We start from the raw sequence: 27592 nt of genomic DNA on the forward strand, positions 1-27592 counted from the left end.
TCCCAACTTTCCTCAGCAGCAAGAGTCAAACACAAGGAGGAAAGTCACACTGATGGCACAATGGCAGGAATGAAAGGGTGAGGAGGATGAGAGGAAAATGATCGTTTCTCAGGACTGCTGTGTGTGAGTAATGAGTATGGTCTCTGTTTACATGAGAAAACATGGACTACTGCAGGTAGCGGTAGACTTTGAAGCAGTGGTTGCCTGAATCGGCGACCACAACGTGACCGTCTGAGGTTAGCGCCAGTCCTTGTGGGCCGTAGAGCGGGTCCACTGAAGTGTCGATGTACGACAGGAAGGAGCCACTGCCATCAAACACCTGAATGACAGAAATCAGATCAGATAGTTTTGTTGTTTTTTTTTCAGTGTTTGATACAAAAATTCCTTTTTCCAACCTGTGATTGGCTACAAGTCTGGATAAAGGATACTTTATTTAAATCCACACAATCATAATTCTGCTCAACAACTGGTGAAATCAAAAGTTTCAGGCAGTGTAAAGGCTTGAAAAAAGTGTTAGCCAGTTCTGCTCTGACATTTACCAGACCATTGCATCAAGACAGCAGCAACCATCTTAGTCTTGGTTCCACTTTGACGAGCCATTAGCTCATCAAAAACTAACTGTTTCTCTAAACTGCGTTTTTTAATAAAGTTTTCTACAACAAGTTATTAGTTTTGTTCTAAGCTCTCCACAGAACCCTACACTTGATGTTGGGTCCACATGGTGCTGAGGCAAGTTGTGAGCAATACTAGAAATCAGACTGCTGACTACAGCGTAGGAAATAGTCCCTATTCACTCGTCTTTCCTTCTAATACTTCAGGGTACGGCCTTTGAAGTTCTCTAACCTGTATCCTGCTGTTGCCCCAGTCTGCTACGATGATGTTTCCATAAGCGTCCACTGCCACTCCCGTGGGGGCGTTGAACTGGCCGTTTCCCTCGCCGTTTGAACCGAACTTCAGCAGGAATTCTCCTTCTGTGTTGAACACCTACATTTTGGGTTTTATAGAGATAACAGAAACAAGAACGAGCCTAAGGATGCTTAAACTTTTTACAAATGAGTGGTTGTACTGTGTGAGCATGTGCATCACCCAAGGAGACATATTACACCTTTTTCTCTTTTTTATGGTTTATAAAAACATGCTTATGAAATTCTTTGCACTAAATCCCTCTTACATAAAGCAGTCTCAGCAGTTTTATTCTCGACAGTTTCAGTACCGTCTAGAATGAGTCGTTTCAGGGCTCTGTCACTTTAAGAAAACAAGCTGTAGCTGGACACGCCCACCGAACCCCAACCCAGGCTGCTACAAGCTGACAAGCTCTGACATTCACAAGGGGCTCAAAGCAGAGCTGCTCCTGCTCCAGTTTCAGCTCTCATGCATGCGGCAGGCGGTTCCTTTCTTCTTTGCCGTTTTGTGATGTCATAGTAGGGGACTTTTTGAAACGACTTATTTTAGAGGCATTGATCCTAAAGCCAAACACTAACAGAAAAAAGATGGGTGGGTTTTTGTTATGTTTGGAACATTTATAGAGATGGTAGAAACCCACATGGCAGCAGAAAAAGATGCTAAAGGTGAATCATATTAAGAAACAGAATTTAAAGATGTAATAACGACTACTTATCCACGTTAATTTAAAAAATAATTATATATATATATATATATATATATATATATATATATATATATATATATATATATATATATATATATATATATATATATATATATACACACACACACACAAACACGGGAATGGAACCATTTAAATCCATGGCTCAATATAAAGTTTCAAAGTTACTTCTTATTCTTTTAGGATAATTTTACAGTAAAGTGAAAATAGACTCTACAACAAACATGATGTATTAGGCTCACCTTGACTGAGTGGTTGTGGAAGTCCGTAATGATGATTTCATTGTTGTTGTTAATAGCAGCAAAATGAGGACCTGGACCAACAGGGAGAAAACAGAAAAAGCTTCAGACATACAGTACATATAATTCTTAATAAATAAGTATGGGAGACGTTTGTAAAACAAAAGGAATCGTGCATTCTGAACAGTTCCAGTTCTGTCACCCAGTCCTCTCTTGTTTAAAACTCAGCTGTAAGCCGTTTGGTTGACTAAATCTTGAAATGCGCAATAATTTCAGAGAGTACCTGCAAACTGCGTATCACTGTTGCCACGGCTACCGAACTTGGTGACCAGCTTTCCGTTGGCTTGGAAGATGAAAATGCGACAGGCCCTGTTGTCAACAACAATGATGTGACCGTTTTTGTCCACCGCCACACCCTTAGGACCCATCAACTTTCCTGAGCCGATTTTATTCTGCAGAGATCAGATTTTACATTTCTGTTAGAGGTCAACACTGTTATTGCCATCAAATACAACAGATTTCAGATTGTAATGCATTTTATTAACCTCCCAGTGTAAACTCTTCAAACTTTAAATCATGACTATTTGCATTTTCTGATAAATAACAACTACACAAAAGAAAATAATCGGATATTTTAAACAATACAAACCCTCCTTTTTAAATATGTATTCAATGTCAAACCAAGTGTCTCAAAATGTGACTGTTCAATTAAATCCTAGGTTTCTCCCAGCTTTTCCTGGTTTGGGTGTGTGTGTTAATGTTAGTTTTGACATAATAATGATGAAAGTTAATATATGTTTCAGTTAATTGAATAGATTTTGTTATTTCATAACAAGAGACTTGAAATAATTCCCCTGCACTGTATTTATACATTATTTTTCCTATTTTTTAAACAGCTATGTGCAAACAAAAAACAGTTGAAATAAGGGAATGAACTGTATTCTTTCAAGAAAAATTTAAACAGGATTTGCATTAATTTTTCATACTTTTACTTATTTGTAAAATGAGCTTTACCTGGTTTATAAGGTTCAGGTCAAACAGACAAGAACAAACTGAGTGGATGGTTTACAAAAGGAAAAATAAATGACTTAGTGCTGCATTTTAAGACATGACCTGTAATATGTATTTAGGACAAGGTTTGTATTTTGACCCAGCACTGTAAAAAAAACTAATCCGAGACATGGACGGCAGATCCGGCTCTGTCAGCATGTTAGCTGTTACTTTATCTCTATTTAAATCTAACTTACTGGGATGTATTGTAATACACCCCACCCACCAATGTTTCAGCTTACCTTAAACTTTCCTTCACTTGAAAAGATGCTGACCCACTTGTTATCATAGTCTGCGATGATCATGTCCCCATTGGAGTGGACAGCCACACCCGTTGGTCGCTGCATCTGACCAGGAGATCTGCCTCGGACCCCAAAACGACTTTTGAACTGGCCGTTGTTAGAAAATATCTGTGGAGTGAAAAAAACATTGTTGCATGTAATTTTTCATGAATTAAAAATGTCCTAGAAAAATGTTTCTTTTTTCTAATTGGAAACTGTTTTTTGAGCCTCTACATAACAAATGAAACATTGTTGGGGCTCACAATGGTCCAGGAGCCCTGATAAATGGTCAAACCCAACCCCATAATAAAGCCCACCTGGCCAGGACATGAATAATAAATGACCTAGATTGCTCAATGTTGGTCTGAAGCTAGTAACTTTCTGTTCTGTGTGTGTGTGTTGGGGGATCGTAAAGGAGGAAGTGGGTGTCGGACCGGCCAATGTCCACAGTTGGGTGCAGGAGTGTGGACGAACAAGGAACTACTCGAATGTCTGGCTAAGCGACTGTTATAGAGCGGGGGTTTATGGAGCAATGAGAACAAGGACAGCAAGCTGTGGATCTTTCTGGAATTCATTCATAGCCTCGATATTCCCAGTACACCCAGGAACGTGAGTGGTCCTCCAACACCCTTCTTTGTCGTTTTCCTCTTGTCCAACAAGGAAGTCAGCACTAGCTCAACATCACGGTTAGCATTACCGCGATCGATGTTTATAAATTACCGACTTTGAAGAGGGTTGGGACATTTAAATTTAAGGAGGTGTGTATAAGCGTAAAATGGTTAAACCAGCTTTTCCCAGAACGAACCGTTTCTCCGTGGCCTTTACAACATTACTGATAGGAAAGAAACATCAGAGAATCTATGGTATGCTACATTAGACACTCCAAACCACTTTTAAACAAGGTATATGTGGTTTTTATTTCTAGGACCATTTAGGAATAAGCATACATTAAAGTCTCATGAGTTGACCTGAGTCACTAGAGACAACCAAGAACTTCTACCTGCACACACTGGTTGTTGCTGTCTGCTATCAGAACCTTTCCCAGAGACGAGGCAGCCACTCCTTGTAGGTTTGTGAACTCTCCTTTGTTTCTTCCTTTCGAGCCTTTAAGACAAATAGAGGTCTATCGGTTAGACTGAGCCATGAACATGTTGTCGAGCTGCTAGCAGAGCAGATCATTAAAACTCACCAACTCTGAAGATGAGATCGTCCTCAATAGGATTCTCTTTCCTTCTTCCTGTGCTGTACATACTCGCTGGCCTTTTGATGGCTTTCTGCTTGATGTGCCCGCTGCCAGGAGACTGCAGCCTCTTCTTTGTGCTGTCCGAAAAGGGTGATGAATCTGTGGGTTTGGTGGCTTTTATTTTGAAGGGACTCCCTTTGATGTGCTGGTTGTATAAGCGCAGTGACAGATTAAATGTTCCCTCCTCAGAAACAGTGAACAGAAACTCAAAAGTTCCATTCTCATTGTCCACAATCTCCCCGTCCCCTTTGCTGCCATCAGAGGAGGAGATCTCAGCAGTGATGATGGCGTTACCCATTTTACAAAGCCCTCCGTCTTTGTCTTTGGTGGTTATGGTGACGGAGGTAGGCACCCCCACCACACAGTGGCGTAGCCCTTCACCCGTGGCCACAGTCTCAAATGCCACAGCGTTAGTGGTGGTGACAGAACCCAAGTTGTGGATGGATTTCTTTAAACCGTCTGTCTCCACGCGGAAGTCCAGCTGGTCATTCTCTCCAGGCTGCAGAGGTAGCTCCTGATTGGCCAGCTCTATGAGGCGCTCGCCCATCTGCTTCTTCACCAGCAGCACCTCAGCATCGGTGCCGTGGCTCAGGGCCTGCTCAGTAAAGTTGCAGCTGCTGTTGATGCCCTCCTGACCCTGCAGCAGGGCATCGAGCTGGGCCTGAAGCACCTGTGTGTGAACACCAGGGGGCAGCAGAGAAACACTCAGCTCTTCAAACAGCAGTCACTTTTGAAAGGTAAACAGGTGCATTTCAGCTTTAGCGACAACAGATATGTGATCATGCTCCATCATCCACAGCTCCAGTAATGTAATACATATAATTGTTTTATGATGGGGGGGAACTCGTTTTCTTATTTTATCTCTAAAGAACTTAGAATATAAAACAAGAAACCATCTATGTTGAGATTTGTTGCAGACCAGTTGTGATGACTCAAACTAATGCTAGTGTTTTCAGCTTTTTTCCCATCTCAGGAATCGTTTTAGTTTCAGTTTTCCTGCTTTCACCTGCCAACAACAGTGTAAACATATCATTGACCTAAGCTGATAAAAGCTGGAGTATCTCCATCTTGTATTCTCTGCAGCAACCTGCACGCCACACGATAAAAAAACGCCTCATAATTAACATTAATAAATTATTTAATTTTTATGTGAATGCAGATTAAATGCATTTAAAAGATAAAAAAATGCACTTCTGTGCTTTTTCTATTCTAAAGCAGATTGTCAGTCCTCCCGGAGGTAACATTTGCAGAAAACTTCAGGACTTATGAGACAGAATTAATAGTTTACCCTTGTTTTTACGATCTCTTCAAACAAACAGACTCACCAGCATCTGATCCTCACAATCATCCTTTTTTCCAAAATTAGAAGCCATTAGCCTTTTCAATCCCAAAACAAAGGGAAGCACCTCATCCACTCTCCTTCAGCTGTCGCTCATGGAGCTTAGAAACCACGATCCTCTCTGTGCTCACAGCAGGAGCAGAGATCAAAGGAAAAGAGTCTAATCATCTGCTGCTCAAGACACACCCAAAAACAACCCAGAAGTTCATATGGGACAGCCCTCTGGCTCTATCTAGCTACAGGAACAAGTCACAAACCTGACTTTCCCCCAGGCTTTAAGAGTGCTGACCAGTCAGTGACTTGTAAATCATTAAACACCCATGTGATACCCTCCCTGGAGAGAACTGCAGCACGCTCTGATGCCAGCCACGTGATGGGAGGTTTGGTTGGAGAGGAGGGGCCTGTCTCTTTTGACTGACTGACCAGCTGAGGCCAAGAAAAACAGCAAAACCGTCTCAAATAGCAACGAACTCCAGTCCAGACTCAGCTGTCCGTTTCTTCTTCCTTACCTTCTGCTTGAGCCCGTAGCTGACCTCCAGCTCCATGAGTAAAACACTCTTGCGGACATTGAGCGTCTTCTGCAGCTCATCAAAGGTGCTGTGGATGTAATCCTCAACAGAGCTCTTCCGATTGGTCAGCTGCTGCAGAATCTCTGACAGCATCTGCAGGGCCGAGTCGATCTCTGGCAGCCTGGAGGAGAAGCGAAGGCTGTGTGATAAGTCAACACACATCAAGACAAAAAGGCTGTACCTCTTCTTGACGGCATTAAGCTGCTCCTTTAAGGAGGCCTTGTGTTGCTCCACCACATCTTTAAGAGGCACAGTCGGATGCTCTCCATGCTCACCACTGGTGCACTCCTGACACATGGCCGTCTCACACGGAGGACAGTAAAACTCCATCACCTGCAACATTCAATCTGTTTATTTAACTCAGTTAGTTCATTAAAAAACAAGAGAAAACAAAGTCTTACACTGCCTCCATGGTTGGGGCAGGAGAGCAGTCGGCCGGTTGCCACAGTAGTGATGTTGTTGAGCGCGATGGCCTCCTGGCTACAGCTACCCGGCGCTCGCTGCAGCACATCCATCAGGTTGGTGATGAAGAAGTTGTTCTGTAATGCCACCACACCTTTCTCCGGGAGGATGGAGGTCTGACGGCACACTGGGCAGGACAGGGTGAGGCTGTGAGCCGGGATGTAGTTCTGCAGGCACCTGGAAGGGGAGTGGGTCGGATGTAAAACCTACAACCATTTATTTTTGTTAGAACAAACACTAAACCTCCAAACTAGTAGTTATGGTGCCTTTAAATTTCAACGTTACCTATACTTCTCTAGGAATAAATGCCTTGTAAGCTGTACTGGGGGTGGGGGGTGGGTTGTAAAGCTCCGGTGCACTTGTTTGACGATGTAGAAGTCAGCCGGAGGAGAACGTGGCAGAAAACTGCAGGATTGACTCTTTACTTCCTGATATTCAGACTTCTTGCCTCTGATTGGCTAACAGCAACAAGATTCTACCACTGACTGTTTGTTTGCAACATCGATGTTTTACCTCCACAAATAACACAAGCCTTGAGGAGTTCTGCGGTGTGGTGGAGTTTCTACTAGCCCTGACGTGCTCTGCTGTTTCTTGGACACTAATCCAACTACAGCTTTCTCTGTTGCACGTAAAGATGGTTGAGTCCACGAATGCTACGGGACAGCGTGACGTAGATCTGTCAGGCTTTTCTGAACCGAGCGTGCTCCGTCTTTGTTCTTTCAGAAGCTATTGCAGGAAATAGGGGTAGAAGACTATTTTTACATTTTCAAAAGTAATAAATAAAAACGGTTTCTACGTGAATCTGCTCTTTAAATAATGCAAAGTAATAATGGCTCCTCAGGATTCTTACCACTGATATATACACTTTACAGATGTTCCATCCTAAATATTAGATAACCTTGATGTTTTCTCATTTAAAAGACGTTTAATGTTTTCAAAGACAACAAAAGAAAACTGTTTTCTCCCCTTCCCAGCCTAATTAATGTTCATGTGTATCCATGTTTGGGTGGTTTTGTTCTTTAATAGGTTTTTGAGGTCATCAAAGAAAAAACATTGTGGGAAATTTTCATGACTGAAAACTGACCACATTTCAACCGTTGTAAAAGTTAATGCAGTTTTGCATTTAGTTTTTATTGTTGGCTCACGCTTGTGTTGGAGGTCTTTCTGCAGAAACAGAAGCCCTGAACAGATGTCGTGAAATATTTTAGAAGGTTTTATTGTAATTATAAAAAAGCACAGCTGGATCAGAGAGATGGAGTTTAGAGTGACAACGTGACTCTCGAGAATCAACCAGAGCAGAGGCCGGTCATTCACACACACCGTGTCTGTTGTGTCAGAAACAAAAGGTTGGTGACAGAATGGACCGCTCTCAGGATGACACCACCACTCTCACATTTACCAAAACAATCCAACACAGATTTAAACATCAAAAGCCGCTCTGATCCAAATCTCTGTCCTCGTCTCACACGCCAACTAACTCACCTCTCACAGAAGGTGTGCAGGCAGGGCAGCACTTTAGGGTTCTCGTAGCGGTCCAGGCATATGCTGCAGATCAGGAACTGCTTGTCAATTTGGCAAACGACGGGACTGGGAATAGTGGAGCCTTCGCTGGCCATCCTAAAACCCTCTTCCTCTTAGCCCTGCAAAGAGATACACATCAGAGAGAGAGAGAGAGAGAGAGAGAGAGAGAGAGAGAGAGAGAGAGAGAGAGAGAGAGAGAGAGAGAGAGAGAGAGACACACACAGAGAGAGAGAGAGAGAGACACAGAGAGAGAGAGAGAGACAGAGAGAGAGACACAGAGAGAGAGAGAGGCTGATTCAACACGTGCACTGGTGATGACATCACTAGAGGGAGTTGGTGATGAAGATCAAAGTTTTAGGCTGGAGATGAAATGAACTCATTAGCTGAGAGAAATCATAAAACTCTGAGATGATCAGAACGCTGAAAGCTTATTGAGGAGATGTCTGACAACACGCCCAACCTCATCCAGAACAGAACCCTGCTTTCTACAAGCACCAGACTTTGTTTGATTACACATTTAACAACAACCACAAAACATAAAACATCATTCTTGGCCAAGTAAACAGATCAAGTATCCCCCCTTTGATTTAATCAGATGACATTTGACCATTTTTTATTGGTCTCCAGTAATGCCCATGCAAGCTAAGACAGCTGCCAAACAGGAGGATGCAGCAGCAGCTGCTGCAATCAACAACCATCTCTGTGTTACCATTTATTTAATTAAAGCCTGTCTGAATATTAAGCCGTGACGACGCATCGGCACGCAATAGTCTGATTCTCGTCCCCCTGAAAGGATCCAGACCCCACGAGCCGTGATTCAGGTTTCCCTTTAAAAGCTGATGAATAATTGAGTGTGCAGAGCTAAACCTGCCAAAATAAAAGCCCATAAAACAGCTCAGCCTCCATGTTCATTCTGAAATAAATCAGTCTGAAAAATCTCCCCTTCTTTAGATTTCAGAGTAATTTTCTCGTAATTTAATCTGGCAGCTGAGCTGACGTAGTCGCAGAAAGTGTGTCGGTGCTTTTATTGTGTCCTCACATTGAGGAAGGGAACAAAAACAGGCCACCGCTGAAAGGAAACCCTGAGGGAGGATCTTTTATATTACAGAGTACGTCCTCTTTCTCTTCTTCTTCACTCAGTTTTGTCTTCATCTCACACTCTGAGTCACATCTCTGCTCTGGATCAGAAAGCGATGAGGGGAGACTGCTGTTACTGTCTGATGATGTCAGAGCCAAAGTTCTGACAAGTCGAGTTTGAATCAAAATAGTAAATTCATGCACAAACCAAAACACAGGCGGCCTTTTTGGTAACTCGCCAGCGTTCCAGAGCAGCTCACGCAGATGACCTGAGAGTCAAACGCAGCACTGATCAGCAAACAAATGAAACCTTACATCCTGCCACCAGTCGCTCACAACAACACACCAGCTGCTGCGCTGACGGTGCAGCCGACGCTCAGAGCTCCACTCGTACACAAACACATCTGCATCAGGAAGGCAGAATAATTCCTGCTGGAGGGAGTCGTCACCCAATGAGGAAAGGGAGGAACGCACTATTCCTGTAAAAGAACACTTGAGCCTAAAACGAGGGAAAAAGTGTTAGACAACTTACACTGCCTCGTTTAGATCAGCAGGAATCAGAGACAGGCTCCAGATCGGTTCATAGAAACTTCATCTTTAAAAAAGCCAGAGAGAGAACTCTCCTTCATCCAAGCGTTTGTGAATGTGTGCACACGTGAGCAAAGTCGAGAGAGGTCTCTGGAGCCAGACTGTTTCATCATCATCTCCCCTCCCTCTCTGGTTTCCTCTTCTTCACTTCCTCTCCTCCCTCCCATCACTTCCCAGCTTATTCGGTCTCATCCGTTGATATTCCACCTCTCCTGCCTGCCTGCATTAAACTCAGCGAGTAGCATCAGGATCAACATTGGACAGGAAAAAAGCAAAGAGGATGGAAGTGCATCAAGGGTTTTCCTCGAGACGCAGGGATCCTTCTGCACAAGATGCAGGCTCCTGACTCACCACTCAGGCACTGACGTAACAGAAAAAAGCACCACAAGCAGAGTCTGAATCAAAGAAAGAAGTAGGTTTAAAAAAAAAAGACAAATGCAGGCGATTGTCCTCAGAAGATGAAACCTGAAGAGAAACAAATAGCCCCTTTCAGGGAAAAGAGGTCACCTAAAAATCACAATCACAGCAGCATCTCAGAAGGTTAAGCAGGATGCCCAGTAATCGGAAGGTTGCAGGTTTGATCCTGGCTCCGACCACAGAATGCTGCTGTTGTGTCCTTGGGCAAGACACTTAACCCCCTTGCCTGCTGGTGGTGGTCAGAGGGACCGGTGGCGCCTATGATCGGCAGCCTCGCCTCTGTCAATGCGCCCCAGGGCAGCTGTGGCTACATCGTAGCTCACCCCCACCAACGTGTGAATGGGTTGTAGAACCCCAAGAAGGCGCTATATAAATACAGGACATTTACCATTTTAAATATATACCTCAACCTGCTTTGATGTTGCTCATGGGGCTGGCACGCTGCCAAAGCCAGAGCTGGACTAAATTCATTTAAAAGGAGTTTACCCGCACAGTTTCTGCTGGTTTTAGGGTACGTAGTAAAAATCTGTACCAAGACTAAATGAGGTGGCTGGCATTTAGACATGCAACAAAGTACACACGGAGTTAGTGTCCTTATGAGGATTAGGATAATTTTTCTACAAAAAATGTCCCAGTGTTCGGATCATCGGCACATTTTGAGTGAAAATAAGAAATAATTTTATTTAAATAACACAAGCAGTAAAAAAAACCTGAAAAATATCAATTTGAGGTAAATTTAAGATCAGCCTAAGTAAAAAAAATATTCTTGTCATAAAGACACAGATAAAAAGTAGAACTGTTGTTAAAGAATATGTGAGAAACATGAATTTAAGACACGATTCATCACAAATAGGCTTTTGTTGGACAGGAAGTGCTGCAGCTCTCCTGGTTTGACATTTTCCGTGCTTCATTTTGCCTGGAAGCTCCACAGCTGCTGAATGATCTCATCTCATGTGCAGCCAAACACAGAAGGCTCAGTCAGACAAAAATGTATAACTTCAGAAGTCCACCATCTTAATTTTTAGTATTTATTTGAACCAGGGGTATCCAGCCCTAATCCTTGGGGGCCTTTATCCTGCACGCCTGCTCCAAAACACCTGATTGGATGGTTTAATCGCCTGTTTGGTGCATCCTCATGTTCTACAGAGGCCTGTTATTGACCAATGAATTAAAACAGGTGTGTTGGAGAAGCAACATCAAACACATGCAGGAGAGGGTCCCTCAAGAACCACAAAGTCCTGTAGAACAGAAGCAATGATGAAACCTCTTACAGGAGGCTCGTTTGGTTTAGATTAGGGATAATGTCAAAGTTAACAGATAACAGTGCGGTTGCCTGAAAGTGGCTTCCCTGTAATTTGTCATTTCTGTTCACCAAATATTCAGTTTTGTGATCATTTCTATTAATATATGTTATTTTTTATCTACCTCAGTCTTTTCCTATTGAAAGCAGAGAAGAAAATAAAACCTGTATTCCAATTCATTGCACTTTTTGGTGTGGTAGAAGTATCGGCGAGTACTCAGTGGTAAAATAAAAAGGTTTAATGAGAAGCTATGTTGAACTGGGAACTTTTAAAAAGCATTAGCCCTTAAACATTCCAATCTTCTCAGTAAGTTTGCAAAGACATGTCTAAAACTACATCCTAGAGGCTCTTTTATGCAATGTCAGAAATGCAGAACTGTCTAGTACACATGAATGACCAATCACACATCAGCAAGTATCAACAGAGCCAATAGATGAGCTTATAGAAGGTTCTAACAGGAAACAGGCTTCAGCACAAGCAGTTGTTTTCTGCTTGGTCCTAGTGCTCGACCTGTGTCTATTTAATATAGCAGAATATTGTTTTTGGATTTTCCATTCCATTTATTTGATAAAGCACATTTAAAAAAAGCATGTGAGCTGACCACAGTGCTGTACAGGGGTAAACACATATAAGGTTAAAAGAATAATATAAAAGAACAAAAAAGCTAGAGCTTAGCACAAAGAACCAAACAAGAGAAGTCAGTAAAATCAGTAAAAGAACAGTGTGAATAAACCTAGATAAAATAGCTAGGCAGTAAAAGCAAGGGAATAAAAGTAAGTCTTTAAGTGAGACTTAAAACCCCAGTGAGGGGGAGATGATAAAAAGTGCAGGGGACAAAAATTGACTTTAGAAAAAGTGGAGGGGACATATCCCCCTGTCCCCCCAAAAGTACGTCCATGCAGATGATTGTGCATAAAAGTTTCAATTCAGTTTAGTTAGATAGCATCAATTCAAAACTAAAATCTTTAAGACCCTTTACAAAGCTAAGTCATTCTGATTGGACCCACCTGTCAGTGCACTGAGTTCAGTTTCTTAGGTCATTTAGTTAAAAGTTCCCTTCATATGAAAACACAGCAGATTGCATCGAGTCACTGACTTGTTGTGTCAATGTCTTTGCAGCAATCCTCATGCTAAGCAAGCATGTAGCGACAGTGGAGAGGAAAACTCTCCTTTTACAGGAACAGACCAACAGAATCTGGATCCTTTTTTTCTGGTTCTTCATTATCCACAGAGTAAACAGAGCTTGTTTTTACCTTTTGCTGACATGTTTCGCTTCCACTTCATCAGAGCTTCGCCGATGTTGGTGGCGTCACTGACATCTCCGTTTATCTGCGGGCAACAGAGGATGATATCGCCCTCTCCTGCCCGTGCCTTCTCTGTTGATCACAATATCCCATGAGTGGCCCAGTGTAAATAGTCCTTTGTGCCCGCAGATAAACGGAGATGTCAGTGACGCCACCAACATCGGCGAAGCTCTGATGAAGTGGAAGCCGAAATATGTCAGCAAAAAGGTAAAAACAAGCTGTTTACTCTGTGGATAATGAAGAATCAGAAAATACGGAATCAGATAAACACAGAACGAATGTGATGAAGAAGAACCTGGATTAGAAGCAGCCGTCCGCCATGACTCACCAGGGTTTGAGAAGACAGCACGCACGCACGCACGCACGCACGCACGCACGCACGCACACACACACACACACACACACACACACACACACACACACACACACACACACACACACACACACACACACACACACACACACACACACACACACACACACACACACACACACACACGCACACGCACGCACGCACACGCGCACGCGCACGCGCGCACACACACACACACACACACACACACACACACACACACACACACACACACACACACACACACACACACACACACACACACACACACACACACACACTCTAGGTAAAAAGGTGTGTGTGTAACAGGAGAGCGTGTTGGTTGGGAGCAGTGTGCCACCCTCCAGGAGGGTATCATAGCTGAGTAGAAGGTCTCGCCTGGTTTAGCTTCACTGGAGATAAAATGTTTTTTATCTGGTTTCTCTTCAAGTGTAGTATTTAAGATTCATTAAAATATATGTTTTTGTTTTCATCTTCGTGGCATATCAGCTGTTTATTATTTTCCTCCATTTCTGAGCACTTAAGACTCTCCGAAGGGCAAACTAGGAGAAAACTAGAGGCTGTTTTAACATCCTGGGTGTATAAATAATTTTCTATCCAATAGTTTACAGCTAATTGGTAAAATAAACTTCATGTTTACATTTATTTGTACAGATTTATGGAAAATAAAGTAAAACTGGATGCTATTTAAAAAAACTCCTGTGTGTTTCAGTTTGGGTTTTTAAGGGGCAAAAGGAGAAATCTGCAGCCTGTCAGTGGAAATCCAACTGGCTCCGGTCATGAAGTGGAAGTAGAGCTAAAATAGCAGACTAGCTGTTATCTCTAATGTTCTGTATGGTTGTTTTTCTGGCTCTTTACCTAAAACCACAACTGTGAACTCAAAATCCACAACATGAACAAGTCTGCACATAAAAAAAATCATTTATCCTGCAAGTTATTTAACAAAAGAGAATCTTTATTCATTTACACATATTTCCTTTTTCACCTCCACATTAGAAATGCACACCATGATGACGTAAAGGAAGAACGGTGAGAAACACCTCAATGTGACGCTTCAGTGAAATCGGAGGCTTTTGGGTGACATTACAGCTACAGACGGGAACAAAAGCCGGGAGTTATAAGTAGTCTCACGCTAATCTTGAATACCCAGTGGTGACAGGATGATGAGAGATAACAGGAAGAACACGCCTTCAGCCTCAACATCCCTTCATCCAACACCATCCATCAAACATGACCCCCAAGAGGAGAACTAACTCGGAGGAAGTTCAACCTTCAGCGAGGCTCTGAAGTTTCCATTTGAGGAGATTCTAGGTAGTTTTTATGCTTTTGTCTCACTACTGGACACCACTATTCTCATGTGTTCATTACAATCATATTCCTGTGGTTTTTTTTAGAAGAAGCACACACAAGGAGTGGAAAAACACCGAAGGCCAGTGTCTGCGTCCGTCATCTGCCAACCCTGCACTCTGGAGGCACCAGATAAGACAATGCTCTGCTGATGAGTGTGTCTGCATGTTAACTGCTGAACTCTTAATTAAATCCTGCAGTTGTACAACTGTCAGGCTGCTGGAAAACGTCCATGCTGCACATCTGCCAACCTGAATCCAGTGAGGCTGTATCTCCGAGGTTCAACGTCCACATGGAGTCGCCGTGAATCAGTGACAGCAAAGAAAACAGGACCTTGGTTTTCTTTTGAAGGTGAACAGTGGAGTAAAGACTTGTTTTGTTTCCCTCCCTCCCACCCAGGATTTAAAAACACATCTCGGCACACACGACTAGACTTGTAGTAATACTCACTTATTTAGAAAGGGTGGAGCTTATTTAGCGGCCTGATGATAATCTCTTGGAGCTCAGATGCTCTGTAAACCTGCAACTTTTCATTACAAATGAGCAGAAAGCCATGAGCATCACTGACAGGCACAGGAAACAATAAGAAAAGCTGAGAGTAAATAACCTGAGTGTCACTAGATTTGCTCCTGGGACATCATAACCTGTAGTTGAAACTTGTTTTTCAATTATTAACTCAGAAGCCTTTCTAGGAAACTAGAAGCATCTCTTCCTCAAACAACAGCCAAAGAAAGTCATTTTTAGCTCCCCCACCCCTAAGCTACTTCATCCAACCCTTCTCCTCGCCTTAAAACACCACACATCCAACTTACTTGACCTCCATGGCTGTGGATTATTCCTCTCTGCTGTAAGTGTGGGGGAAAAAATCAAATGCTGTCATCTATTGCTTCTCATGACCAGATGAAGGGAGTGCAGAGCAGGAAAGCACATGTGAGAGACCAGTTACAACAATGCAGACTGGCTGTGGGTGGGAGTACAGTCCAAGGAAGGGCCAATCATAGGGGTTTCTGAAGCTGGAGGGGGTGTGGCTGGTTCTAACAAGTCCAGAGGTGCCACTATTACTTGTTTTATTTAAACATAATCAGACTACTGCTTTTTTGAAAATAATTATTCCACCTAGCTTGGCCAGCTGTTTTTACCAAGAGGTTACTACAGTATTTTTGTCATAACATGAAAATATATGGTTAATATGTTGACATATGTAATGCATTACATTTTCAAGGAATTCAATCAAATCAAATTAAAGATACTTTATTAATTCCAGAGGGAAATTAGAGTTTCAGTACACACAATTCAGAGATCAGACATACATGGACAAGACACATGACAAGAATTGGTGACTGTGGTCATTCGCAACCCTGAGTCGCTCTACCTTAATAGAGATAAGAGGGTTACATGAGGATTGGTTCAGGTGGAGGGAAACAAAAGGCACTTCAGAGTTACCCTCCATAGGGAGGGCAGCTTTGCTCTGCAAAAAAACACCCCAGTCAGATATGCAACAGACTTCAGACAACACACAACATACGTGTCCACTAAGTGGGGTGGTGGGTTGGAACTATCCCCACTTCAGTTCCTGCAGCCACGATAGAAGCAGTTCATGTCACCTCAGTGTGGATAGGGGGAGGAGCATTGAGGGTTGGAGGGTTGCAGTGACCCTGGAACGTTTCAAGCGCCCTTCCCACAGTCCCGCCCAGGCTGGGAAAGGAGACAGAGTTGAGTTGCCATAGCGATGGCACTGTAGCGTTATGAGTATGCTATTGTCTGCCCTTAACAGCTGCCCTTTTCCACAGTGACAAAGCACACGACCTTGGCAATTCATGCACTTTGTCACTGTGGAAAAGGGCAGCTTACTCATAACGCTACAGCACATTCCACATATCTTCTGAGGGGGGAGTCGTCTTTGGAGCCTTGCAGGCTCAAGGACGCCAGATTCCGATTAGAAATTGTTTTGGGGCCAAACAGAGATAATTTCCTCGCTGTCTTACAGTTTGTTCGTCCTCAACCTCTCAAAATCCCAATAATGGACATTAATCTATCCCAATCCATGCTGATTCGTCCGCTCTACCCTTGATGGCATCCATCTTTGTGCCAATGATAAATCTCGGCCAAAGTTCCAAGCTTACGATTCATCTAAACAATTATGTGAGTCTGTGAATTCACAGCGCGGTGCAAACCATCTCTGAGGTCCGGGATCAGGCCAATATTCCTTGACAGCTCGTTAATTTTCTGGTAAGCCAGGTAGCCTCCAATGCCGATCAGCAGGAAACCCGACACCAACACCACGAATATCCACACGTCTTCGGAGTCCTCCACAGACGCTGGTCTGTCCCAGAGGGGCATCTGGGAGCCCCTTCTCCCGTTCTCATCTTTTCATCGTAAAATATATCAAAAGTTTAAACGCAACAACAGGATGTCCTTCTAAAGTGCTACCCACGCACGTGATCTACGGCACCCTTAAAGTGCATGTCAAGTGTGCCTCAGAGTCTTACCCCACCCACGTATCAATTTTGAAAACTGCAACATTAGTAGGCGTTGCCTGGAGGACCGAGAGGGCGGAGCCGTGGCAGTGACGAAGAGACGGCTAACTAGACGAAGCTAGCTCCCTTCACTCTGAGCAGTCATTAGAAGTGGAGGACGTTTCTCCCCCTCCTTACCCAGACACTCGAGAAGAAAGGGACCAAGTCTATTTGGAGGAGACAAGCGGACATGAGCCTTATTGTTTTGAGCTTGTGAGTTGCCTGAAATTACTGGAACCGACCCAACAGACCCATCTCTGAACGTAAGTAGCCGTTAGCCATAGCATTGGATTAGCTGCAGGGTTTGTCTCCATGGCCCCAAAAAGCTAGTATTCAGCATGTTTTAGAGATTTATCTGCATCAACACACCTGGTTTTAATCAGCAACAAACAGCTGAGCTGCTTAACAGCTTATCTAACCTGTTAAAGCAGTAAAATCCACTGAAACGTGCTGGATAGCAGCTCTCCAGGAGATCTGGGCTCAAGCTAGTCTGCTGCATAAAGTTATGAAAATATACCATGAGAAAATTATTCTGTAATGTGTTCAGCCCATTAAAACTGCCCTGATTTCATTATTTATTTACTGATACTAGCTGCTCTTGGTTGCAGGTGATCCTCTGGTGTCTGCAGCTGGTCTCCTGCTGATGTCGTCGGGATCAGGAACTTCCAGAAGAATGTGCCTTTCAATGACTCTTTCCCCCTTATTTGTTATATTAATTAAATAAATCTCAATTTATATATTTCCTGTTTTTGTTCATGTCCATAAATACTTAAACATGCTTGAAATTAAAACGAGCTTTTAACAGTGAGGTGCTAGTTTAGTTCATCACAATAGAGCTAGTTAAACATGCAACAATGTGATAATTCAATTAATGTAATTTATAAATATCCATTAAAATATCAAAACTGGAATCAAAATGAGATATTTGGCAGCACAAAAAACTTGTCAAACACAATATTTATTATAATAATTGTAGGCAGACAGGAGACAGAGCTGATGGAGGTTCTCAGTCATCGAAGGATGGCTGAAGGCTTTCCAGGAACAGGAGATGTGGTGTTGTCTCTTCTCTCTCTATTCTGCCAGATGAGCTGATAGGTTACAGGTGTGTGAGGACATCCTCATGCTGTCATATCCAGATGACAGAGTTATCAGGTGATCAGCCAGGCTAATGATGAGATGCAGAAAGAAAACAAATCATGCAGAAAGAAAACAAATCCAGGACAGTGTACAGTAATAAAAATAATATGTGGTGTTGCTTACCTTATGTGCTCTTATAGAGTTATTAACGTGTGCCTGCCTCATGGTGTAGAGTCCATATTTTGCTGAGTGTCCTGCAGTAATGCAGGTTATTAGTTAATTTACTTTTGATAGCAAAAACAAAATATTTAATTTAAAAGTTATTTACCAGGTGAATCAGCTCACACGTCACCACCTGGTGGTGACCACCAAGTGTCACAGGGCCAGAATCAGTAGCCTCCTTCATGATGTAATCACATACTTATTTAATTGTTAATATCTTAAAAATTCAGAAATGTTTTAATTTTTTTTTACCTTGAACAGTTCACTGAGCTTGCACTGTCACTGAGGTGGAAGCTGGAATCAACAGCAGACACCTCACACCGTGGTCTTTTCAGGAGGTGTGGATGCTCTGGGACCTTCTGGAAGATGAATTTCTGTCATGGTCCCTGTGTCACAAGACACTGAGGCTGTGAGCTCTATAAAAAACAAAGAAGCAGCACATTTATGAACGTTTAAAAGAGCATAAAATCACGTGTAACAATCTGTAAAACAAATTAAAACTAGAAGGTAATAAAATGTTTACATAGAAGATTATTAAAAATAATTCACCTTTGCTACGGGTAACACCACGTCAGCCTGGACAAGTGCATTCTTGCAGATTACTAAATCAGTCTGACAGCCAGTGTCTTGGGTAGATTTAGCCTGAAAAAAAATAGAAGCAGATTGATGTTTATAAAGTCAGATAAAATACAAAAGAAACTGTCCCATATAGGCGCTTTATAACATTCCTAGTGTGTGATGTTATTATAAAGTAAAAGTCAGTCACATATGATGTGGAGACCCTGAAATGCGACCTCCTGAACAGAATTCCTCACGGAACCGGGTCACAAGCTGGATTTCACGCTGTAATGATGTCTGTCAACTAGTGCTGCGTCAGTTTAGAGTCACTGTTGCTGAATTACCGACTGACACAAAAACAACCCGAATTTTCTCTGAGCCTGACAGTCATGTGGACCGTTTTGTCGGCCAGGGCTTCGAGATATGTTCCGATTCGCCGCTGATTCTAACCTTACATCCCGTTCCACATTTTGTGAACTTGACAAAATAGCCCGAAGGCAGTGCAGACTGATATTAGCTAAATGGAGTGAACCACGTCTCTCAAACTTTGCATTTAGGTAGGAAATTGTCTTTAGAAGATGTTAAAACTTTTATTTAGCTTACTCACCTCAGACTGTAGCCCGTCATGGTGGGGGAGCAGAGTCGGTGGGCTGTATCTAAATCGCGGAAGAGCCACGGTGGGCACAGCCTCCCTCTTGGAACGGAGACGTGCAGAATCGCGGGTAAAATGCTGGTTGCAAACTACAGCACCAGGCGGGAGCTGAATCTTTTCCAGACACGCAACCACTGGCGCCTAATTTCTAAGTCCAGCGGAAAGGAGTGCAACCCGACAGAGCTCCGCAACCATACTACACTACACCATCTCACCATGCTAACACGATATGGAGCACTAAACCCGAACTACTTTCCTAATTACACTAACAGCCAAACAGTAACTAAACTACAATATCCAACAGCCAAGCTAACACTAAATAAGTATGTATAACACTAAAAGCTATGCTAAAGACTAGGATATGCTAATGCTATATGCTAATGCTGAACTACCGCTAGCCTCCTACACTCTCATGCAAATCCAACTCCCAACTCGCCACAAGGCGTGGCCGAGACTCCCGATGCTTTTATAACGTTGACACAGAGCTGCTACGTAGTACTCTACTGGATTACGTAGTATCTTACTCTTTAGCCATTGGCTAAAATTTATTCAAAATGAGTCAAATTCTATGTTTTAAGCTGAAGGTGGAGCTATACTGTGGTATTTAGGCAGAATTTTTAATTTTTTAAGAAAATGCACCAAAATGCTAAAATAATGAATACACACATTTAAAACACTATTAGACACTCATTTATACAGTTCATCAGCAAAAAAAAGTTAATTTAGACGTTACTTGCTCTTTAACGGTCAAATGCTTCGGAGCGGTGGCCCAAGCGGGAGCTCATCATGCAGCCAGATTAGAATTTAAATATTGATGTTTTAATTTCATGTCATTTCAGAGGGGAATTTTGAGTATGTAGAGAGTGTATTTCATATTACAAACATAAATTTGATAAACTTTTTTTTTTATTTTGCGCCCTATCCATCAGATGGCGCCCCAGGCGGCCGCCTGTGCTACCTGTCGGCAAAGCTGGCCCTGACTCTACCACTGACTCAGTTTGTTCTGCAACATTGATGTTTTATCTACTCAAATAACACAAGCCTGGAGGAGTTCTGCCATGTGGTGGTGTTGCTAATGCTAACAGTTAGCTTCTACTAGCCAAGACTTACTCTGCTCTCTCCTGGATGCTAAACCAACAACCTTCTCCATCATGAGCCAAGATGGGTGTTGGGTAATTTTATCAAACCAGGATTACCTTACGGAAAGTTCAAAGCACAGGGGGTTAAAGTAATCAGCTGATCAAAACCAATACCAATAATCAACAATCAATTTAGACTTTGCAAAGTGGAGAAGAGAAAGTACACACCCAGTCAGTTGCCAGTCTCAATCTCATCGGGCAGATGCCCTCCAAAAGCCTTTCATTAAGCACACACACAGAAAAGATGAACACATTCGACATTCCTCACAGACTCTCAGGCAGGAAGACACACCAGGTGCATTTCTAAATCATCAACAAAGCAGTCTGGACTTTCTCAAGGGAGTTCTTCTGATAAGAGGACCAGTACCAGGCTGGTACCAGGGCAAGGTCAAACCTCCCAAAACCTCCTCCCTGTGATAGCTGAAATGGCCTGTTCTCTATCACAGAGTAAATGGATGAAGCTTTGTTCAGAATCCAGGTGACATTAATAAAGTTAATATCAGTTTTTATCCATCAATGGGTGAGTCCATTTTACAATATGAGTTGCATATGAGTTTAAGTAATTATTATTATTGAGGAACTGTAGACTTAGTGGTACAAAAGGTTTAATAAGAAGCTATGTTGAACTGGGAACTTTTAAAAAGAGTTAGCCCTTAAACAGTCCAACGCCCATGGGGCAAAATGCATTACTGACTGTGTTGGTCTCTAAAGTCACACTGTGCAACTTTTCCATTGTTTAAATTGGTTTCTTGAGCTGGACTCCGCCAAGGCTGCCCTTTGTCACTGATTCTGTTCATAACCTTTATGGACAGGATTTCTAGGCGCAGCCAAGGTGTTGAGGGCATCCGTTTTGGTGGCCTGAGGATTGGGTCTCTGCTTTTTGCAGATGATGTGGTCCTGTTGGCTTCATCAGAATGTGATCTTCGGCTTTTGCTGGAGCGGTTCGCTGCCGAAATTGAAGCAGCAGGGATGAGAATTAGCTCCTCTAAATCCGAGACCATGGTCTTGATTCAGGAAAGGGTAGAATGCCTTCTCCGGGTCAGGGATGAGGTCCTGCCCCAAGTGAAGGAGTTTAAGTATCTCGGGGTCTTGTTCACGAGTGAGGGAAACCTGGAGTGCGAGATCGATAGGGTTGTACCGATCTCTTGCAGTGAAGAGAGAGCTGAGTCAGAAGGCAAAGCTCTCAATTTACCAGTCGATCTACATTCCTACCCTCACCTATGGTCATTAGCTTTGGGTAGTGACCAAAAGAATGAGACTGAGGATACAATCGGCCCAAATTAGTTTTCTCTGCAGAGTGGCTGGCCTCTCCATTAGAGATAGGGTGAGAAGCTCAGTCATCCAGGAGGTGACAAGCTCAGTCATCCAGCAGGGGATCAGAGTAGATCCGCAGCTCCTCCACATCGAGAGGAGCCAGTTGAAGTGGCTCGTGCATGTGGTCAGGATGCCTCCTGGACGCCTCCCTGGTGAGGTTTTCCGGGTACATCCAACCGGGAGGAGGCCTAAAGGGAGACCCAGAACACGGTGGAGGGACTATGTCCCTCACGTATCTCACCTGGCCAGGGAACGCCTTGGGATTCCCCCAGAGGAGCTGGCCCAAGTGGCTGGGGAGAGGGAAGTCTGGGCTTCTCGACTTAAGCCTGGTTCATGCTTCTCCGTCAGCTCCGCAAGGGACAGACACGCACGGATTGACGGAAGCGTTTTGTTCTCATACTTCTCCGTCTCCTGGGGAGTGTTGCAAAGCAATTGCCCGGCAGGACAACAGAGGGCATAACGCTGTTCTGTGGTATCCTGTCATGTATCTGGTCCAAAATAGTGTGTTTATATTGTGTTTTTTGTGTATATAAGAGACTTTTTAACACGGACAAATTTGTCTCTCATCCTCCTCCACCTCTTCATGCGCTCCCCACCTCTAAACCCACGTTTCCTGTCATTTCCGTCCACAAATAAAATGCTTGCTGCGCATCTTTTCACTCCTCCAGTCACGGGGAATTAAACGTTCATGTTTTTAGAGTTTTTACGCGAGGTATTCTTCAAGCTTCTTTGTGTCTGCCGCTAGTTATCCTCGGCTCTCTTTATGTTTTTGAGGGCGCAATGGCGGAGCTGTAGACGACAGCGGCGTCCTGACCAATCACAAGCTTGCGTTGTCCGTCTCGACTGACGGATGTTTAGAAAAGAGAGCTCGACTCCGTCCGTCCTTGCGGAGCTCTCCGGCAGCTTCGCAAGGACGTTGCATGTCTCCGCACTGACGCAGACAGAGAAGCATGAATTAGGCTTTAGGCTACTGCCCCTGTGAACTGACTCTGGATAAGCGGAAGTAAATGGATGGATGGATGGCTTCTTGAGCCAGTATGTGCTAAAATAAACTTTTACAGGGTTAATGAACAGTGGCGACCCCAGATAATTTTCATAGGGTTGGTCAGATGGGGCTAGAGAAAGTTTTTGGGGTGGCACACTAGACTGATTCTTGTGGTAACTCTGGAGTTTAACCTGTAGCAATGCACTGCATGTTCTTGGGGGTGCCATTGTTAATGAAATGTCACTCAGACCCCCACCACTGTCTGTCGCCAGAATACTGCACTTGAGTGTCAGACCTATCCCTGTTGGACTTAAGGTTGGTTTATGCTTGACGCGTCCGTGAGGTTCGCACAGCTCCGCGCAGCGAAATTGCATAATTTTAACAACCACGCCCCTCCACCGCGCCTCCGTACGGCCCAAACTTTCCAGACCGCGCACCTATGAAATTTTCTAACCAGGCGGACGGTAGGACGTGGAAAAACATGGCGGACTGGCAAGAACTAGTATGGCAGAGGTTCGTAAATACAGACATTTGTATGATTCAGCTCTCAGAGATCACCGTGATCAACATGTTGTTAATAATTCTTGGAGAGAAATAGCTCGCACTGTCGGAAAAGACGAGGACGCTGTTAAAAATGCTGGAATGCCATGTTGTAAACAGTAATTTCTACTTCTACTATGGTGTAGTGTTGGATGCATGCCGTAGAGCTCCATGCTGCCCCCTACAGTTTGGGAGAATATTGGCTCACCGCAGAGACAAGCCGCATGAACCATAAACACTGCAAGTTGTGAAGCACGTTCCATCCGCAAGCCGCATCACCGCGCGGAAAGTAAATGCGTCAAGCATAAACCAAGCTTTAGTAAATTGGAGCTGACATACCTGGCGCTGCAGTCTGCCTCCAGCGCATTTCCTGCATGTTTTAGATCATGAACACAGCGGATTTGCTTGATTTTGTGATGACTCACTCCTGTAGACACTAATGAAGGCTGAGAAGATAATTCAGCTGTTAGATTAAGGTGTTAAAAAGACGAACACACAGCGAGGAGACAAGTTTTACTTTGATTTTTACAAACAGACACTAGGGGGTGCTAAAAGCAAGCCAAAACTGCTTTGTATCCCTTTAAATCCTCCTGAGGAACCAGAGACCGGGGCCCATCTGTGTTTATTTAAATAATAAACATCTAAAATGTGCAGTAGACTGCAATGGGGCACAACATTTTCACTCAGATCATTGAATTAAAAATAGCACATGTTACATTCATGTTCTTTGGAATAGTAGTGTGTTGCCATCCAGTGTTGCATTCTTGAATTACATGTATACAGAACTGCATTTCTAGTTTGCAGGGTTGTTATTTTATGGAGTTTATTTAATATTGATCAAAGTCAGGTTGTATCCATCACTGAAGAATTTAGTTGCTACTATTAGCTTTTGAGAAATTTTGCACCACTTAACTCATCGTGTCTGAGATGCCACAGCTCCAATCTGAAAAATGCTTGAAACAGTTCATGCACACATATTAGAAGCATTTACACCATCATGAATCTTATTAAGTGGTAATTTCAGCAGAAAATAGCTTTGTATCTAGCTACATTTCACAACAATTCTCCTGGAATTACCATGAAATCTTAAATCTCTGTAATGTGAAAGTTATATGAACTTTTCTAGAAAAGAATTGAGAACTGAACTGAAACCCCAATGAATTCAACTAAAGTAGTGTTTTAAAAAACAAGATGTTAATTTCTGGCAGATTGACATTTTTGGATAATCTACATCCATGCCTACTGGGCTTTTTTCATCCTCAGACTGTCAACTAAATCCGTTTACAAATCCATCCCTGAGCTCAGACAGTCAGAGATGCTCTCAGCTGGACGACACCCAGCATTAATTAAGCTTTACCACATCACATGTCACCATGGAAGAACTCCAGCAGAGCTCACCGATGATAACCCGCTGATCCTGAGAGGTCAAACAGCAGCATCAATACCCCACAGGCAATGGAAAGACTCATCATTTATCAGTCAGAGTGATCAGATGGTGATGGGAAGCCTACTGCTAAGTATTGATTATGTTCGGATGCAGGGAAGGTGGTCAGAAAACTCTTGTGCAGGATTTTTAATTATTTAAATAATACCTTTCAGTTTATTAAAAAAAATCAAAAATAACAAATCCTTGCCGTGTGTCGAACACACACCAAAGCTTAACCAGTGGGAGTTATGCACTGAGGTACATGGAATGAGTTGATTTTGTCATAAAATATTAAAAAAACAATATAAATGCAAGTATAGAAAGGCAGCGGGTTACTCAGTGCATTTAAAATATGAAAAGTAAAGCATTGTGTTCACACAAAACTAACTGACTGTGATATAATCAAAAAACTGCAGAATTCATCCGGAGAAGGGAGCATGTTGCATCTCTCCAGAGCACTGAGTCATCTCAGCAGCTGCTACACTTCCTGATCAGCACAGAACGCCTCCCACATGTTCACCGCTGCTGCAGCAGCACAGGGATGCAGCCACTACTGCATCAGTCTCAGCAGCACTCACTGAGCTGCACTAAAACATCACATTAACTAAATAAAGAAGCTGCCTTCATAAATCATGGAATTCTAAAGAACAAGTTCACTCATTTTTCCCAACACATTTTCAGTGGTCTCTAGGATAAATTAATGCCTTGTTAGTCAATGTGGGGTAAAAAAAAACTCTGGCGATCCTGTTTCAGGAAGCAGAAGTTAGCCAGAGAAGGTGGGAGCAGAGGATGGCAGGATTTGGAGTCTTATTCCGTACATCTCACATCTGATTGGCTAACAGCAACACGACTCTACCACTAACTGTTTGCTTTGTAACGTTGACATATTTTCTCTACAAATAACACAAGCCTGAAGGAGTTCTGCCATGTGGTGGAATTGCTAATGCAAACAGTTAGCTTCTAATAGCCAAGACGTTCTCTGCTGTTTCCTGGATGCTAAACCAACAACAGCCTTCCCTGTTGTGAGTCAAAATGGGTAAGTCCATGAATGTTAAGTGACAGTGGGATGCATATCTGTCAAACCTTTCAAACCCTAGAGATTCATCCTCTAGTTTCTATCAGAAGTTAATGCAGCAGATAGGTGTAGGAGACTGTTTTCATGTTCAGCTTGCACGAAAAACTCAGATTGACCAAATTTAATCAGAAATAATAAAAAAGGTCTTTCAGTGTATCACATCTTTAATGCAAACAGCTAATCAGCCAATCACACAAGAACAAGCTCAATGCATTCATGCGGACATGATGAAAACCTGCTGAAGTTCTAACTTGCTATCAGCATTAAGAAGAAACAAAACTGAAGCGACTCTGCATGGTTGGTGCCCACACTGGTCTGAGTATGTCATAGCTTTCTGTTCTGCTGAGATTCTCTCCCACAACCATCTACAGGGTCTATAAGAGCCTGACTGATGTCAGAGGTCAGAGGAGAACAGCCGGACAGGTTCACGGCGATTGACAAAGAAAAAGAGCTCAAATAGCGATTGAATATTGCCATGGTCTACAGAAAAGCATCTCGGAACCACAGCATGATGAACATGGAGCAGACTCCAGCAGCAGAAGATCTCTGCTAAGAACAGGAACCTGAGGCTACAATTCGCACAGGATCACCAGAGCTGGACCAGAAGAGACTAGAAGATGTGTCCTGGTTTGACGAGTCTGGATTTCAGCTGCAACATTCAGATGGGTGGGTCAGAATTTGGTGTCACGAACGTGAAAGCATGGATCCTTCCTGCTTTGTATGAATGCTCCATGCAGCTGCTGGCAGTGTAATGGTGGGAGGGAGATGTTCTGGTTCCACTTTGGACCTAGTCCCGTGTGAGCCCAAGAGCTGACTCAAGTTGTGGCCTCATTGGACCCGTCCTCTGATGGCTACTTCCAGCGGGATAGCAGACACCAGTGACCCCCACAGTCACCAGATCTGAATCCAGTCCAGAACTTGTGGATGTGATTGAATGGAAGACTCACCTCATGGGGGTCCGAGAAATCTGCAGCAGCTGTGTGATGCTGTCATGTCAGAATGGACCAGAACCTCTGATGCAGATTAGTGCATGACACCATAAAACTACAAACTCCTGCAGTGTGGAAAATGCTTCAGCTACAAGACTTTTCTCCCCCTTTAGATAATAAATAAAGCCACATTTTTGCTTGATGACAAAACTCATCATGTAAGAGCAGCTCGTCACAACAAACCACTCTGGATTCAGCTGATTAGATAAGTTTGCATATATGCCATTATCAAATAGTTCTTACTCACCTCAAAGGAGTCTTGTTTGAAATAAAATCTGCAACTACACCAGGAGAAACTCTAAAACTCGGTGACAGTTAGAGGGATTTTCCTGGTTTAGCACTGCTTCATGTCCACCAGCTGACCTGTTAGCTGCTCTGCAGT

At 43.1% G+C, this 27592-nt stretch overlaps 1 protein-coding gene and 1 long non-coding RNA gene across 4 annotated transcripts; one reads left to right on the forward strand and one right to left on the reverse strand.

The window, feature by feature from the left end:
- Positions 1 to 22: 22 nt before the first annotated feature.
- trim2a (tripartite motif containing 2a) lies at positions 23 to 27592 on the reverse strand. Of its 3 annotated transcripts, none has more exons than XM_015964082.3 (12): positions 27458 to 27592; positions 8293 to 8450; positions 6750 to 6987; positions 6530 to 6681; positions 6289 to 6469; positions 4387 to 5110; positions 4198 to 4301; positions 3159 to 3326; positions 2150 to 2318; positions 1870 to 1940; positions 844 to 984; positions 23 to 319 (listed from the first exon to the last, which is right to left on the reverse strand). In XM_015964082.3, exons 2-12 carry the CDS (start codon positions 8424 to 8426, stop codon positions 167 to 169), a joined length of 2235 nt encoding a protein of 744 aa, XP_015819568.1. In that variant the 5' UTR covers positions 8427 to 8450; positions 27458 to 27592; the 3' UTR covers positions 23 to 166. The 3 variants fall into 3 exon arrangements, with proteins under 3 accessions (XP_015819568.1, XP_015819555.1, XP_015819562.1); XM_015964069.3 differs by lacking the exon at positions 27458 to 27592 and adding an exon at positions 15530 to 15659; XM_015964076.3 differs by lacking the exon at positions 27458 to 27592 and adding an exon at positions 9941 to 10080.
- On the forward strand, positions 17361 to 17970 carry LOC107388515 (uncharacterized). The gene is made up of 2 exons (XR_001573334.3): positions 17361 to 17496; positions 17842 to 17970. It is a non-coding gene; the product is annotated as an uncharacterized lncRNA (long non-coding RNA).

Source organism: Nothobranchius furzeri, chromosome 4, assembly GCF_043380555.1.
Source record: "Nothobranchius furzeri strain GRZ-AD chromosome 4, NfurGRZ-RIMD1, whole genome shotgun sequence".
In the NCBI taxonomy this organism is placed as follows: Eukaryota; Metazoa; Chordata; class Actinopteri; order Cyprinodontiformes; family Nothobranchiidae; genus Nothobranchius; species Nothobranchius furzeri.

Bases quoted from the DNA above. Each gene is read 5' to 3' on its own strand.
- trim2a (XM_015964082.3), bottom strand. From the start codon at position 8,426: ATGGCCAGCGAAGGCTCCACTATTCCCAGTCCCGTCGTTTGCCAAATT. The intron at 6,682-6,749 runs GTAAGACTTTGT...TGAATGTTGCAG, and splicing joins GCCCCAACCATGGAGGCAGT to GTGATGGAGTTTTACTGTCC. The intron at 985-1,869 runs GTGAGCCTAATA...CCCAAAATGTAG, and splicing joins TCCACAACCACTCAGTCAAG to GTGTTCAACACAGAAGGAGA.